This window comes from Salvelinus namaycush, chromosome 12 (assembly GCF_016432855.1).
Source record: "Salvelinus namaycush isolate Seneca chromosome 12, SaNama_1.0, whole genome shotgun sequence".
Classification (NCBI taxonomy): Eukaryota; Metazoa; Chordata; class Actinopteri; order Salmoniformes; family Salmonidae; genus Salvelinus; species Salvelinus namaycush.
In genome coordinates, this window is record NC_052318.1 from 15028019 (window position 1) to 15044473 (window position 16455).

A 16455-nucleotide genomic window follows, 5' to 3' on the forward strand; every position below is an offset into this window, starting at 1 on the left:
TTGGGTTTCCAATCTCTCCAAAAGAATGTGGTGATCGATGGTATCAAAAGCAGCACTAAGGTCTAGGAGCACGAGGACAGATGCAGAGCCTCGGTCTGACGCCATTAAAAGGCCATTTACCACCTTCACAAGTGCAGTCTCAGTTCTTCATATGGGTTCCAGGATTCTTCCAAACTTCTTCTTCCAATGGGTTCCAAGGTTGTTCCAGACTTCATATGGGTTCCAGGGTTGTTCCAGACTTCATATGGGTTCCAGGGTTGTTCCAGACTTCATATGGGTTCCAGGGTTGTTCCAGACTTCATATGGGTTCCAGGGTTGTTCCAGACTTCCTCTTCCTATGGGTTCCAGGGTTGTTCCAGACTTCCTCTTCCTATGGGTTCCAGGGTTGTTCCAGACTTCCTCTTCCTATGGGTTCCAGGGTTGTTCCAGACTTCCTCTTCCTATGGGTTCCAAGGTTCATCCAGATTTCCTCCCAGAAGGCTTTATATTTTGGATGGAACATTTGATGTTACTAACCTCCCACAGACATTCATTATTCATTACAATCATAGTCATAGTCAGATCAACCGAAGCACTGTGAATCTCTATAGCAAGGGTGTCAAACTCAATTCCTGGAGGGCCGTGTGTCTGTTTTTCAGTCCTCCCTTGTACTTAATTGATCAATTAAGGTCAATGTTTAATTAGCATCTCCCCTCACCTAGTTGTCTGTCTTAATTGGACATGAATTGAAAGGAAATAACAAAACCAGCAGACACTCTGCTGGTAGTGTGGTTTCTATGGTCCCTCTCACCTTTCGTCTGTCTGTCTCTCCCCCAGGTTTCCCCAAGACCTTCCCTCTGGATAACTCCCTGTTTGACAGCTGGCTGGCCCAGTCGGTGCAGATCACGGCTGACGACATGCTGAGCAAGTGGGCCCTGGACGCCGGGCAGCACCGTGACAAGACGGCCAGCCTGCTGTCTGACCAGCTGCTGCAGGGAGAGGAGAACCTGCTCAGCCTTATGATGGACCACTCCATGAAGTCCACCTGGAAGACCCCTCAGCTGGGCCGCAAGACCCGGGGCAAGCCCCGAACCCGGGGCCATCACTCCACCACCAACACCGCCGCAGCAACCACCGACACCCCCCCTGCTGCTGCAGCCACCGCAGCCTCCACAGCCAAGGGGGCTCTACTGGCAGAGGAGAGGCCAGGCCACGGGGTTCGTAGAGGGGAAAGGTCCCGGGGCACCAAGGCCCTCCACCACCGCCACCCCCAGACCAGGAGCACTGAGGCTCCTCTGGACCCGCCACCGCAGCCGCCCACCTCCAAAATGGACTCCTGTCACATCTCGGAGGAGCGTGGCCCCTGGAACAGCCTCACGGGTACTGGGGTAGCGTCCGCCCCCCTGGCCTCCTGTTTCCCCCCATACAGTAGTCCTGGGACAGTGCCTGAGGGGGGGTCAGGGGGGGGTCCCATTCCCCGCACGGCCTTGCGCCTCCGCCTACACCGGCAGGGCAAGTCCCGGGGGAAGGGTGGGGGTGGGGGGTTGCAGGAAGCTGTGGAGCGCCCCCTGGAAAGGGAGAGAGAGAGGGACCCCCACCCCGTCTCCCACCCAGTGAAGGAGACATCCTCATCGCTGCTGGACCCCGAGACAGACGGCTACTTCTCTGATGCCGAGCAGAGCGACTCAGACACACACTCCAGTGCCCGCAAGCTTCGTCTGGCTCAGTTGCATTCTGGGAGCGAGGACCTGCTGAGGAGGAGCGTGCTGGCTTTGTAGAATAAACTGAGATGCGCGCACACACACACACACCCCGACCAGAACACACACTGTTTTCTCAGACTGACTGGAGCTCCATCCCAACTCCCGCTGCCACGGCTTCTGTCTGTGTTCTTGATATTAAAATTGTAGTTATTTTCTTTCTAGATTGCTTTAATGAACCAAATCTCGGTACATCACTAGTCATGAATCAGTTTATCTGCTCTGTTCTGAGGATTTGAATGTAGCTGCTACATAGTTAAACAATGAGACCCTAGATGTTAAAGTAACAAAGGCTGTATGATGATGTAAGAAGACAAAGAGAAAGTGGATTTGGACTACGTTACGTTTAGGTTTTGTTTGGTTTAGATGTTGAAGTATAACACGGTGGTAAACCATGTCATCAACCCTTTCTAGCAACGTGGGCTCAGTGGTAACTAACCACAAGAGTTGGGGTGAATACTTTGTGGACATTATAAGCTAGTTCAGGTGAATCACTTATTTTCAAATGACCTAAGATGGATCCCATGATGCAATCCTTGGGATATGATGTTTAAAAAGCCGTTCAGTTCAGAATCAGACCCAGAACAGGTCTAATGGGCTAACCCATCAGTCTGAGAAATATACAGAAAATATCACACAAATATTAGCCTTTAAAAGCACAAATAGCTAACAGGAACTGTAATGCAAACATTGTGCATAAACACACTCACACACACATACACCACACACATTACACAAACACACACATGATTACATTCTCAAAGCTCCTCCCTCTGCATTCAGTCGTTGTTGTAAACATACTGTTTGAGAATTACGTCAGCTCTTCACTGACTCTGCCTCCTCTTCCGTTTCAATCATTGGAGAAACAATATTTAACGAATTGTGTGCCTTCTGTCGCTCCCCCAAAATGAGTTTATCAATCACTTCTATAATCTGATTTGTTACAATCAAAAAAGGGAAACCTGTTGTATTGGTAATCAAGCGTACCGAAACAGATGACCTTAATTGTAGTGCCTAAAAATGGATGTATATACAGCTTTTGCCATGAATCAACCCAACCGCACGCAAAGCCACACAGATACACAGTTCTACCATATTTGTGCAAATTGCTGCCCCAACAAAGCAACTTCTGGAGTCATTGTTGCTCCCGTCAGACGAGTGGTATAATCAGCTACAGTACAGACTCCTGGATTCTAACTTCTTTTTTTAGTTCTTTGTAAATTTGTTTTAACTCTTGTTTTTTCGTCTCAGAGAGTTGTATTTTATACTTAAAGTGGTCCACAGTATTTTCTCAGGGTTTAAAAAAATCGAAGAAGACATATAAGAAGGGTTGAAAATGTATTGAAATCAAAGTTAAACCGTAAATATATTATACTATAAAAAGGCTATTTTATACATATAAGTATGTATAGAAAAAGTTCCTTTGGCAAAGCTTCACTGTTTGAACTGACTACTACTGTACTGAGAGCTTTTCTCCTGTCTCAATCAGTACACTACTACTGCTACTTCTACTACCCAACTGGCTGTCTCCTGAGTTGATGATGCCAAAGAACAGTGTAAAACAGACTGGGCAGCATGCACTCACTCTGGTAGCGTCCTAAACAACACCCTATTCCCTAGATAGTGCACATGGTGCCGGTTGGGACGCAGCCTCACTCTCCGGTGTCACCATGTGATCCGCTGAAGGACATGAATACGGAAATCTACCTGATGCCAGCAGCTCTGTTCTAGTCGATTCAATTGGGAGCTCTGCGTTGCTCTGGCCTGGTGTGGCTCGGCTTTAACACCCACCACCACTATTCCACCTTGGACCCTCCCATTCCCTGCTCCCTTAAGGCTGTTACTTACTGGCCCTCTGTGCCACTGACCTACTCTGGATGGAGTGTCGCAGTTCCCCCCCTGCCCCCAACCTGGGAAGAGTTGAATGCTGCTGAACCGTGTGTGTGTGTTTGTGTGTCTGTGTGTGTGTGTGTTTGTGTGTCTGTGTCTGTGTGTGTGCCTGTGTGTGTGTGGCTGATGGTTCAGAGCCCACTGACACCCCCAGTGCTGTTATCACAGGGTTGGAATGTAGAAGATGACTAGATTTTTGTGTGTGTTGTCCGGTCCCCGGATGGGACACATATTCAGGATGAAACCCCCTAAAACAGTGTATTGGTCAGGTGGCTCTGTCTGTCTGTCTGTCTGTTTGTCTGTCTGCAGCCAGTCTGGTTACTTCCTTTGGCCATTTCCTTTCCATCCACCGTAACCCTTGGAGACAGACTAGTATAACCATAGAAATAGAATGAGTAGCACATTCTATTCATTCTTACTCTATGATTGCAACGTATACAATAACAACAACCATGCTTATTGTTGTCTGCAGATAGGTCGTCTGGGTGGATGAATGGGGTTAGCGCTGTAGTAGCCCCACAGAATCCACCCAAACACCTAGTCGTTTACGTGTTAAGACGATGAAATGTAAACTTGGTTTCAATATTCAATATATACACCAATTTAGACTAGACAGTGTTTTAGACGGAGCCCTTCATGTACGGCCCCTAACGTAGTAGAAAACAGGTTCTTATTATTGGAGTGGGGCATGTACGCCCTCTTCCTCCGCTTCCTCTCAGAAACAGTAGGCTGGCATTTTAGTGAGGTGGTGAGGTCTTTTAGTCCAGCAGGCAGCAGGTGACTGCACTTTTCATACAGAGTATAGATGGATGGATGGATAGATGGTATTATATCCTAGATGGACAGTATTTTCCGACAGAGTACCTATGGATGGATGGTATTACTATTATCCTCCTCAAGCAGAGTTTCTTTGCACCAATCCTGAGCACCCACAGGGTTGCATGTTTTATTCCAGCCCACACTAACACACCTGATACAGATCATCAAATTGATGATCAGTTGAATTTAGGATGTGTTAGTGCTGGGCTGGAACAAAACATACATTCGGACGGTGGGTCCCCTGAAATAGGGTTGAGAAAGGATGCTTTGGTGTAGCTGTGGATGAATGTCCTAGTGCTGTCTCCGTACCACCTAGGAACTGCTGCTGCTGCTGTTGTTGTTGTCGTTTGTAGCGTGAAAAGGCCATCAGCACACTAACAGAACACAACGTCGACGTCATTGAGAAGGATCTCCTCTTCTGTGTTAGTTGCTTCCTCCCATAGGGAACTGGTTCATGGCTGTAGTAGTTCGACTGCCGTTTACCTATCTGGTTTTTGTATGCACCAACAATAATGTATAATACTGTACTAGAGACCGTTTTGTTTCCTTGTTAAAAGCCTTCGCAAGCTGTTTTTGTAACGCTTCTGCCGCGGCTCATATAACTAGAATGCTGACTCATAATCAGACCAACTGCTTCCTTATTGGCGCTTTAGCTCTCGGACCGTTGACGGACTGCTTCCACACAGTGAAGTATGGTTCCAATCCAACACCCACCCCACAGACTAGGATTCTGTCTCACTCCCCTCCCTGCTTCAGTGTTCCGCCAGCCCGCCTTGACTCCTTCATTGTTTTGAAGCACAGCAGGATCAAAGGAACAAACTTTAAGGTCAAATAATGACATGCATGTGTAGTGGAGAGAGCGTTTGTCACTCTGCTGCGTAGAGAGAGAGTGTTTGCGCCCTGTCCACATAGGGTACTTAAACAGACAGGGAATCTGAACACCCGTCTCTCCCTTTTTCTGTGTGGCACACAAACTCAGTGCAAACACTTCTGTTTTTACTGGAGCTACGTTTATTTGCTTTCTTTGCTTTTGTTTTATACAACCAGAGAGAAAATGATTTGATAAAACAAAAAGGGGGAATTGCTAATTGCAGTTTAAATGGTCAGCCCGGCTCTCCAGTGGGCTGATAGTTCAATTGGCCAGGCCTGCTCTCCAGTGGGCTGATAGTTCAATTGGCCAGGCCGGCTCTCCAGTGGGCTGATAGTTCAATTGGCCAGGCCGGCTCTCCAGTGGGCTGATAGTTAAATTGGCCAGGCCGGCTCTCCAGTGGGCTGATAGTTCAATTGGCCAGGCCGGCTCTCCAGTGGGCTGATAGTTCAATTGGCCAGGCAGTGGGCTGATAGTTCAATTGGCCAGGCCGGCTCTCCAGTGGGCTGATAGTTCAATTGGCCAGGCCGGCTCTCCAGTGGGCTGATAGTTCAATTGGCCAGGCCGGCTCTCCAGTGGGCTGATAGTTCAATTGGCCAGGCCGGCTCTCCAGTGGGCTGATAGTTCAATTGGCCAGGCCGGCTCTCCAGTGGGCTGATAGTTCAATTGGCCAGGCAGTGGGCTGATAGTTCAATTGGCCAGGCCGGCTCTCCAGTGGGCTGATAGTTCAATTGGCCAGGCCTGCTCTCCAGTGGGCTGATAGTTCAATTGGCCAGGCCGGCTCTCCAGTGGGCTAATAGTTCAATTGGCCAGGCCGGCTCTCCAGTGGGCTGATAGTTCAATTGGCCAGGCCTGCTCTCCAGTGGGCTGATAGTTCAATTGGCCAGGCCGGCTCTCCAGTGGGCTGATAGTTCAATTGGCCAGGCCTGCTCTCCAGTGGGCTGATAGTTCAATTGGCCAGGCCTGCTCTCCAGTGGGCTGATAGTTCAATTGGCCAGGCAGTGGGCTGATAGTTCAATTGGCCAGGCCGGCTCTCCAGTGGGCTGATAGTTCAATTGGCCAGGCCGGCTCTCCAGTGGGCTGATAGTTCAATTGGCCAGGCCGGCTCTCCAGTGGGCTGATAGTTCAATTGGCCAGGCCGGCTCTCCAGTGGGCTGATAGTTAAATTGGCCAGGCCGGCTCTCCAGTGGGCTGATAGTTCAATTGGCCAGGCCGGCTCTCCAGTGGGCTGATAGTTCAATTGGCCAGGCAGTGGGCTGATAGTTCAATTGGCCAGGCCGGCTCTCCAGTGGGCTGATAGTTCAATTGGCCAGGCCTGCTCTCCAGTGGGCTGATAGTTCAATTGGCCAGGCCGGCTCTCCAGTGGGCTGATAGTTCAATTGGCCAGGCCTGCTCTCCAGTGGGCTGATAGTTCAATTGGCCAGGCCTGCTCTCCAGTGGGCTGATAGTTCAATTGGCCAGGCAGTGGGCTGATAGTTCAATTGGCCAGGCCGGCTCTCCAGTGGGCTGATAGTTCAATTGGCCAGGCCGGCTCTCCAGTGGGCTGATAGTTCAATTGGCCAGGCCTGCTCTCCAGTGGGCTGATAGTTCAATTGGCCAGGCCTGCTCTCCAGTGGGCTGATAGTTCAATTGGCCAGGCCTGCTCTCCAGTGGGCTGATAGTTCAATTGGCCAGGCCGGCTCTCCAGTGGGCTGATAGTTCAATTGGCCAGGCCTGCTCTCCAGTGGGCTGATAGTTCAATTGGCCAGGCCTGCTCTCCAGTGGGCTGATAGTTCAATTGGCCAGGCCTGCTCTCCAGTGGGCTGATAGTTCAATTGGCCAGGCCGGCTCTCCAGTGGGCTGATAGTTCAATTGGCCAGGCCTGCTTTCCAGTGGGCTGATAGTTCAATTGGCCAGGCCGGCTCTCCAGTGGGCTGATAGTTCAATTGGCCAGGCCGGCTCTCCAGTGGGCTGATAGTTCAATTGGCCAGGCCTGCTCTCCAGTGGGCTGATAGTTCAATTGGCCAGGCCGGCTCTCCAGTGGGCTGATCAACGTGCAGCTGAAGCCTGGAAGAGACCTTTTGTTCTCTCACTTCCTCCATGGAGAACGCTCACAGGAAACGAACCCCTGCTCTCTGGCAGCACAGTGGCCGGGTCTCAAATGGTACAATATTCCTTTTATAGTGTACTACGGGCCCTGGTCAAAAGTAGTGCACTATGAAGAAAATAGGATGCCATTTGGGATGCACATAAACTATTTCTGACCAGCAGGGTCACAGAATGTGTTGCTCTCATTAAAACCAATAGTTCCCCTCCAGAAGTTAGAGGCTCAAACTTTTTTTTTTTATGTAATCCAATGACATTTTAAATGTTCATATGGACAGAGAGTGCACAGGAACGTTTATTTCAGTGTCCTGTTCAAGTTCCACAGTTCAAATAACTTGTTCCCATGTTGATTTTTTTTCATGATGCTCGTTCCCTGACCTGTATGCACTTATGAGTCCATTTCCAGGAGATAAGGTTTACTATCCAGAACCACAGCTGCTCCTCCTAAGGTTGGGCCAATTTACCATTAGTGTCTCTGCAAGCGAGCCAAGCTCAGATTTTCTGCAGTTTTTGTAACTGATCTGGCATCACTTTGCTGTCTCCAAAATCAGGCTACATCCCAAATGGCACTGTATTCTCTATGAAGTGCACTACTTTTGACCAGGGCCCTTAGGGCTCAGGTCAAAAGTATTGCACTAGGGAGCAGGGTGACATTTGGGATGTTAACTCTCTAAATACCTGTCCTGTATCTCCTACTGGTCACATTCGTCATTTTGATAAGAGTCAGTGATCTCTCTTATCAAAGCAGACTCTGACATGGTTCCTCCCCACCTGCCTGTGTTATTTGTCCTTAAAAGGCGCTGAAATCTACTGCTGCCGTGTACAATTCAATTCCTCACCCATTTCGGCTCTATCTGCATCAGTTATACAATACGATAATATGAATGTTGCAGGAGTTTATTCTGCTGTATTTTTTGTTTCAAAGAATGTTGTGCCATTTGTTAATAGCAAAGATAAATATTGAACATATATTAAAAAGAAAAGCAATTTTAAATTATTTTTGGGCTTTTTTTGCAATATTTATTTTCTTGTATTAGAATCTTCTTTGTAGGAGGAAAAATGAAACATTTATTTTTCATTAGTGCAAAAACCTATTTTTCCTTTTTGTACAATTTCAATGTTAAGCAAAACTTTAAAAAGCAATATGATGTTCCATGTGACTGTATCTGCATGCTGTTTGTGTTGCCTTGACGACGGCTGTGTCCACTATGACCCTGTTCCCCCCTCCTCCCCCCGGCACTCTGGAGTGGTTGACCAGTGTAGTCAATAAAGCAGTGCTTTCTGTGTACACATGCTCTCGCTCGTCTCTCTGTTCAGTTCACCATCCCAACAGTTCATCTCTTTTTTTTAAAGGGCAATCTGCGATTGAAATAACAACAAAGCAGACACCCCAACACTTTTTGGTAAACAGTTGAGGGATAGGGTACGACAGTTGAACTAAGTTCATGAGGCATAAGTTATATGCTTCAAGAATCAATGGCTAGATATCATTAATTTACAAGTCCAAAAAATGTATTTATCATTGCCAGAATTCCCCTTTAAAGAGCGTTCCAGGTTGATTGATTCAACACATTGCGACTCTGAATCTATCTGGGCCACTACATGGACTCGGCGGTAACTAGACTAGATACTCCCTGGATTGTTGTCAGAGACTGTTTCTATCACTTGTATTTCACATGTAGGTTGTGAGATCGATTGCCCCATAACATACAAAACATCCCAAGTTGTAGGCCTAGTGAATGTTGACATCATAGCTGCGTGTGTAAGAATAGCTTAAGGTGATGAATTAGTTGGTTTTAATACATTTACAATAGAATCCTCATTCAGCTAGTTACTTTCAGTGCTTGATGGCACATTCTGTAGCTAACTATACCATGCCCCTATATCAACAGTTGACGTTTCCAAATTAGCATCCAAACCAAAACATACCATTTCTTGACGAATCGATGAAGCAAGATCATCTTTATAACAAAATGTTCATGGACATCTGCCATGTTCATACAACACCACCAGGACATCCAGCAAGCAGAGCAACTTTGGGTTGAAACATAACACAATGGATACGTCCTAAATGGCACCGTATTCCCATTATAGTGTACTACTTTTTACCAGATCCCTTTGGGCCTGTGCACTAAATTAGGGAATATGATGCCATTTGGGATGAACCCAAAGGCTAGTTTGAATAAATCATTCTTACATTATCTGAAATCGTCTGTTCCCATCCATAAAGGCTAAATGTTAAGAGCATGTATGTCTGTGCTCTGCTATGAATTCGAGTATCCCGCTGATCTTAAAGAAACAGGCGTTGACTTTGTGGAGGGCTTCTCTCTAGGGTACGTGAGACGGTAGCGTCCCACCTCTTTAATTAACAGCCAGTGAAACTGAAGGGGGCCAAATTCAAAACAACAGAAATCCCATAATTAAAATTCCTCAAACATACATGTATTTTACACCATTTTAAAGATACACTTGTTGTAAATCCAGCCACAGTGTCCGATTTCAAAAAGGCTTTACGACGAAAGCAAACCAAACGATTATGTTAGGTGAGTGCCTATTCACAGAATAACAGCCATTTTCCAGCCAAAGAGAGGAGTCACAAAAAGCAGAAATAGAGATAAAATTAATCACTAACCTTTGATGATCTTCATCAGATGACACTCATAGGACTTCATGTTAGACAGTACATGTATGTTTTGTTCGGTAAAGTTCATATTTATATCCAAAAATCTGAGTTTACATTGGCGCGTTACGTTCAGAAGTTCCAAAACATCCTTTGATTTTGCAGAGAGCCAAATCAATTTACAGGAATACTCATAATAAACATTGCTAAAAGATACAACTGTTATGCATGGAATTTTATATGCACTTCTCCTTAATGCAACCGCTGTGTCAGATTTCAAAAAAGCTTTACGGAAAAAGCAAACCATGCAATAATCTGAGTCGGCGCTCAGAGCCCAATCAAGACACAAATATATCCGCCATATTGTGCAGTCAACATAAGTCAGAAATAACATTATAAACATTCAATTACCTTTGATGATCTTCATCAGAATGCACTCCCAGGAATCCCAGTTCCACAATAAATGTTTGTTTTGTTAATGTCCATCATTTATGTCCAAATTCCTCCTTGTTGTTCTAGCGTTCAGTACACTTTCCATACTCACGACGCGCGGGCAAGTCCAGCGGAAAGTACGGACGAAGAGTTAAAAAAGTTATATTACAGTCTGTAAAAACATGACAAATGAAGTATTGAATCAATCTTTAGGATGTTTTTAACATAATTCTTCAATAATGTTCCAACCGGAGAATTCCTTTGTCTTCAGACAAGCAAATGGAACAGGAGCTAACTCTCATGTGAAAGCGCATGGTCAGCTCGTGGCTGCTGGCAGACCTCTGACTCATTCCCCTCTCATTCGCCCCCACTTCACAGTAGAAGCATCAGACAAGGTTCTAAAGACTGTTGACATCTAGTGGAAGCCTTAGGAAGTGCAACATTACCAATATCCCACTGTATCTTCAATAGGAGCTGAGTTGAAAATCGACCAACCTCAGATTTCCCACTTCCTGGTTGGATTTTTTCTCAGGTTTTTGCCTGCCATATGAGTTAAACTGTTGCTCCCATGTTTCATGAGCTGAAATAAAAGATCCCAGAAATTTTTGATACACACAAAAAATGTAATTTTCCTCAAATTTTGTGCACAAATTTGTTTACATCCCTGTTTGTGAGCATTTATCTTTTGCCAAGATAATCCATCAAACTGACAGATGTGGCATATCAAGAAGCTAATTAAACAGCATGATCATTGCATAAATGCACCTTGTGCTGGGGACAATAAAATGCCACTAAATGTCACACAACACAATGCCACAGATGTCTCAAGTTTTGAGGGAGCGTGCAATTGGCATGCTGACTGCAGGGATGTCCACCAGAGCTGTTGCCAGATAATTTAATGTTCATTTCTCTATCATAAGCTGCTTCCAACATCATTTTAGAGAATTTGGCAGTACGTCCAACAGGCCTCACAACCGCAGACCAGTTGTATGGTGTTGTGTGGGCGAGCGGTTTGCTGATGTCAACGTTGTGAACATAGTGCCCCATGGTGGCGGTGGGGTTATGGTATGGGCAAGAATAAGCTACGGACAATGAACACAATTGCGTTTTATTGATGGCAATTTGAATGCACAGAGATACCGTGACGAGATCCTGAGGCCCGTTGCAATGTCATTCATCCGCCACCATCACCTCATGTTTCAGCATGATAATGTAACAAGGTATGTACACAATTCCTGGAAGTTGAAAATGTCCCAGATCTTCCATGGCCTGCATACTTACTAGACATGTCACCCATTGAGCAGGTTTGGGATGCTCTGGATTGACTGTACGACAGCATGTTCCAGTTCCCGCCAATATCCAGCAACTTGGCACAGCCATTGAATAGGAGTGGGACAACATTCCACAGGCCACAATCAACAGCCTGATCTACTCTATGTGAAGGAGATGTTGCGCTGCATGAGGCAAATGGTGGTCACACCAGATACTGACTGATTTTCTGATCCACGCCCCTACTTTCTTTTTTTTAAGGTATTTGTGACCAACAGATCTGTATTCCCAATCATTTGAAATCCATAGATTAGGACCTACTTTATTTATTTAAATTGACTGATTTCCTTATATGAACTGTAACTCAGTAAAATCTTTGAAAATGTTGCATGTTGCGTTTATATTTTTGTTCAGTATAATTATTTGATAGCCTCACTGCTGGTTAGATAGACTCATTGATACCTCTGATGTCATTCAGTCAGTCAGTATGAACAAACAGTTGGTAAATGTGATGTGACTGTAATGTGTTTGTTGGTGAATAATCCCCCATGTCCTCTTCAGCCTCTTGTGTAACATTCCTAAACAGAAACTGGTTGCAGTTGGGTCATCCTGCCACACGAGGGAGCAGCCATCATTTTGTCTCCTGCAGGGTAGGTGGAAAAAAATAACTTCGGAGTAGCATTTGCTGCCATGATTATGCCAATGCTATAGCCGGGCATCACTTAGTAACATAAATGGTGGCTGCTACCATGACAGGACGTCTACATCAACTGGCCTGACTCTGGCAGAACAGTGTACGTAGGAAGGGCGGTGTTGACAGTGAAACACTCAATTACCCACCTCTAGTGACCTCTTGTGGCCTTATTAAATGACTTCAAAATCAATGGCTTCTTCATTCCTCACCTAGTACTAGGCTACAGTTACAATACACCACTGAGGACAACTAGCTACAATACTGTCCTACTTTTGAGATAAGCTCTATCGACAGTCCCAAACCTGACACTGGATCTATTGTCAACCCCAACCTATCACTTTCAAAGATGGATAGGACCTGTAGTCTTCAGTCTAAGTGTTTATTAAGCTGTACAATAGTAGGTTAATAATGAATTACAGTGGGTCTCTGTTTATCATCAGGGGAGGGTATTTCAACCGGTTGCATTATCCTCTGTCATAGCCTGGGGCTTTCTCCTTCTTCTTGGCTCTTTTGAAGTGTCTGGGCTGACAGATCTGTGAGTCCCCCTCCAATAGCGCTGTCTCCACTGTTTAAGTTTGTATATTTAGGGACTGTGTCCTCTGGGATTGTGTGTGTCCGTGCGTGAAAAAGATCCAGGCAGCATTATTCTGAGTGCCATCACTCAAGGACCCCCACTGGCCTATCCTCCTTTCTCCCAGAGACTAAAAATACAGCGCTGCTTTTGCAGTTCCCTTCTCTCTTTTTTGCTCACCCTTTCAGAGATGTTGACCGGTGTGATGCCGCCAACAGCCACCTAGCCTCTTCCCATGGTAACAAGGAAGTGATTCTTCAGTGAGGAAGAAGATAGGCTTTCACTACATGAGGGGCATTCCATGCATGCCTGTGCAGTGGCGTAGATTCTTCCTAGTTTGTACTTCTAGTTTGTTTGTTTTTTGTCGTGAACAACAAAAGACTCCATTTACTACTGCATCATTAATCAGAAGAGGCTCTAACCCTCTCCTCCTCCTTTCCCCTCCCTCTCTTTCGTTCTCCCTATTTCTCTCTCTTTCTCTTCACTAAAGCCAAACAGAGCCAGTGATCTCATTGATGTGGATGTGTCATAGTCAGAGCCAGTGTTGCTCCAAGTCTGTCCAGCCTGTAAACATTGTATGTCTATTTTTGGTTACTGTGGTGCAAAATCAGTGTGGACCCCGGAAACGGGCAGCAACCTGCCATAGTGAGTGAAGTACTGTCTCTCTGGCAACGGCTCACAGTTTCCAAATGGGCATGGCTTCAGCACATACTTCAGCACAAGGTGTACCGAAACTCACTAATCCTAGGAAGTGAGGGATAGGATCCAAGCCACATTGTCCACTGTTGTTTTTTATATGCATATAATAAGAGGGGGGGGGGGGGGTGATCTGCATTTCAACTAATGGGTGGTTGTAAAAGTCTGAACTTGATTCTGTCATAATGTTTAATTGCTAGGCAAGAAGACAGGTCTTATGTGTTTTGAAAATACTTGGTCCGGCCTCATTCTTAGTAGTGTTGGCCCTATAATGTAGTGCTGACCCTTTTAACTGCCAGCTTTCACTGAAATACAGTAAATTACAGTGGCCTTTCCAATCAACAAAGACGTATGAGGTATGTCCAAACTCACAACCCACTGGGCACAGATGTCATTTCAAGGTATAGTTTTGATTTAAATTTGGTTGTTGTCAACTAACGTGAATTAAACAAAAAAAGGAACCATGTCATTGGATTTAGGTTAATACAAATTATTTTATGTTGATGAATGTTTGCAATTTCAATCTCTTTTCCACATTGATTCAACATCATTACATTGCATTTTTTATGTGAAAACAACATTGATCCAATCAGTTTTTGCCCTGTGGGAAAGGTCTCTTCAAACAAAGATTGGGTTTATAGTTACGAATATACATTTTTCAAGTCTATCAGATTTTTGTCTCAACTTTTGCCTCAGCAAACAGTTAGGCTCCAGTCAAGTCAAATAACTTGGATAATTTAGTTGAGAACAAGTTCTCATTTACAACTGCGACCTGGCCAAGATAAAGCAAAGCAGTGCGACAAAAACAACAACACAGAGTTACACATGGGATAAACAAACGTACAGTCAATAACACAATAGAAAAATCTATATAAAGTGTGTGCAAATGTAGTAAGATTAGGGAGGTAAGGCAATAAATAGGCCATAGTGGCAAAATAATTACAATTTAGCATTAACACCGGAGTGATAGATGTGCAAGTAGAGATACTGGGTTGCAAAAGAGCAAAAATAAATAACAATGTGGGGATGAGGTAGTTGGGTGGGCTATTTACAGATGAGCTGTGTACAGGTGCAGTGATCCGTCAGCTGCTCTGACAGCTGATGCTTAAAGTTAGTGAGGGAGATATAAGTCTCCAGCTTCAGTGATTTTTGCAATTCGTTCCAGTCATTGGCAGCAGAGAACTGGAAGGAGAGGCGGCCAAAGAGGAGTTGGCTTTGTGGATGACCAGTGAAATATACCTGCTGGAGCGCGTGCTATGGGTGGGTGTTGCTATGGTGACCAGTGAGCTGAGATAAGGCGGGGCTTTGCCGAGCAAAGACTTATAGATGACCTGGAGCCAGTGGGTTTGGCGACGAATATGAAGCGAGGGCCAGCCAACGAGAGCATACAGGTCGCAGTGGTGGGTAGTTTATGGGGCGTTGGTGACAAAACGGATGGCACTGTGATAAACTACATCCAATTTTCTGAGTAGAGTGTTGGAGGCTATTTTGTAAATGACATTGCCGAAGTCGAGGATCGGTAGGATAGTCAGTTTTACAAGGGTATGTTCAGCAGCATGAGTGAAGGAGGCTTTGTTGGGAAATAGGAAGCTGATTCTAGATTTCATTTTGGATGGTAGATGTTTAATGTGAGTCTGGAAGGAGAGTTTACAGTCTAACCAGACACATAGGTATTTGTAGTTGTCCATATATTCTAAGTCAGAACCGTCCAGAGAAGTGATGCTGGTCGGGCGGGCGGGTGCGGGCAGCGATTGGTTGAAGAGCATGCATTTAGTTTTACGAGGCGAGACAAACTATGAAACTCATTTCCATTCCATCAAATACAAACAAATAAAATGCTCAACATAGATCATGCTGAACTTCAATAGTCTCAATAACCACAGACCCGTCATTAAAGATCCATACAGTATACTCATTCACACGAGCGTTATCGTCACATTCAGACACTATCTATGGAACACTTCCTCAAACATTCCAGTCACCTGTGTAGTGTTTGTGTGTCTGGTCTCCTTTGTTTAGCTGAGAATAAGAGCCACATGCCAGAAATACCCGTTCTCTCACCCATCGATCAGTCAGCTACTGTAATAATAACAGACTGAATCCAGCCTCGGAGTGCAGTACAGAGACACGAGGTCATGTCTAGCACTGTGAATGGTTGACATCTCACTGGGGATGTCATCCTTAGTTAAACTTATAACACAGTTATAGGGAGGGACATTCTGACCCGTTTACATATGTACCACTTTCTACAGCTTTCCCCAGCACAACGACAAATAGGAATGAAGTACCATTGTTGTCTATGGCCTGTGTAGGGTATGTATTGAGTTGACATGCTCATGTCTGTAGAGAACAAAATAAGTCTCTTTCCCATTTCCACAGAATATAAAGCAGTTCATATCCACTGAATTAAGGTGTCTCTTGCGAAATTGAGATTTTATCTCAATGAGACTAACCTGGATAAATAAAGGTTATGTAAAAATGAAGAGAACTCCTTTCCGTTATATTGAAATATGAATTGTTATTTCATGCAGTTAATTTGAAAGATGTATATAAGAAACATAGCTAAAGTTAATAAAATGGAATTATATCAAATGTGTCTTCTACGTTCAACCATTACTGATGAGTCTCATATGTATTCATGAGTTTCAATAACTGTCATCAGAAGTTTAGGAAGTTCACTATCAAATCAAATCAAATTCTATTTGTCACATACACATGGTTAGCAGATGTTAATGCGAGTGTAGCGAAATGCTTGTGTTTCTAGTTCCGACA

At 45.0% G+C, this 16455-nt stretch overlaps 1 protein-coding gene across 1 annotated transcript in view; it reads left to right on the forward strand.

Annotated features, from left to right (window-relative positions):
* The window catches only part of LOC120056944 (protein Jade-1-like), a 230211-nt gene extending 221522 nt beyond the window's left edge, over positions 1–8689 (forward strand). The window contains exon 12 of the mRNA XM_039005244.1: positions 817–8689. Within this exon, the coding sequence (XP_038861172.1) occupies positions 817–1757 (941 nt within the window). The 3' untranslated portion in view covers positions 1758–8689. The remainder of the gene's footprint in view (positions 1–816) is intronic.
* Positions 8690–16455: the final 7766 nt, after the last annotated feature.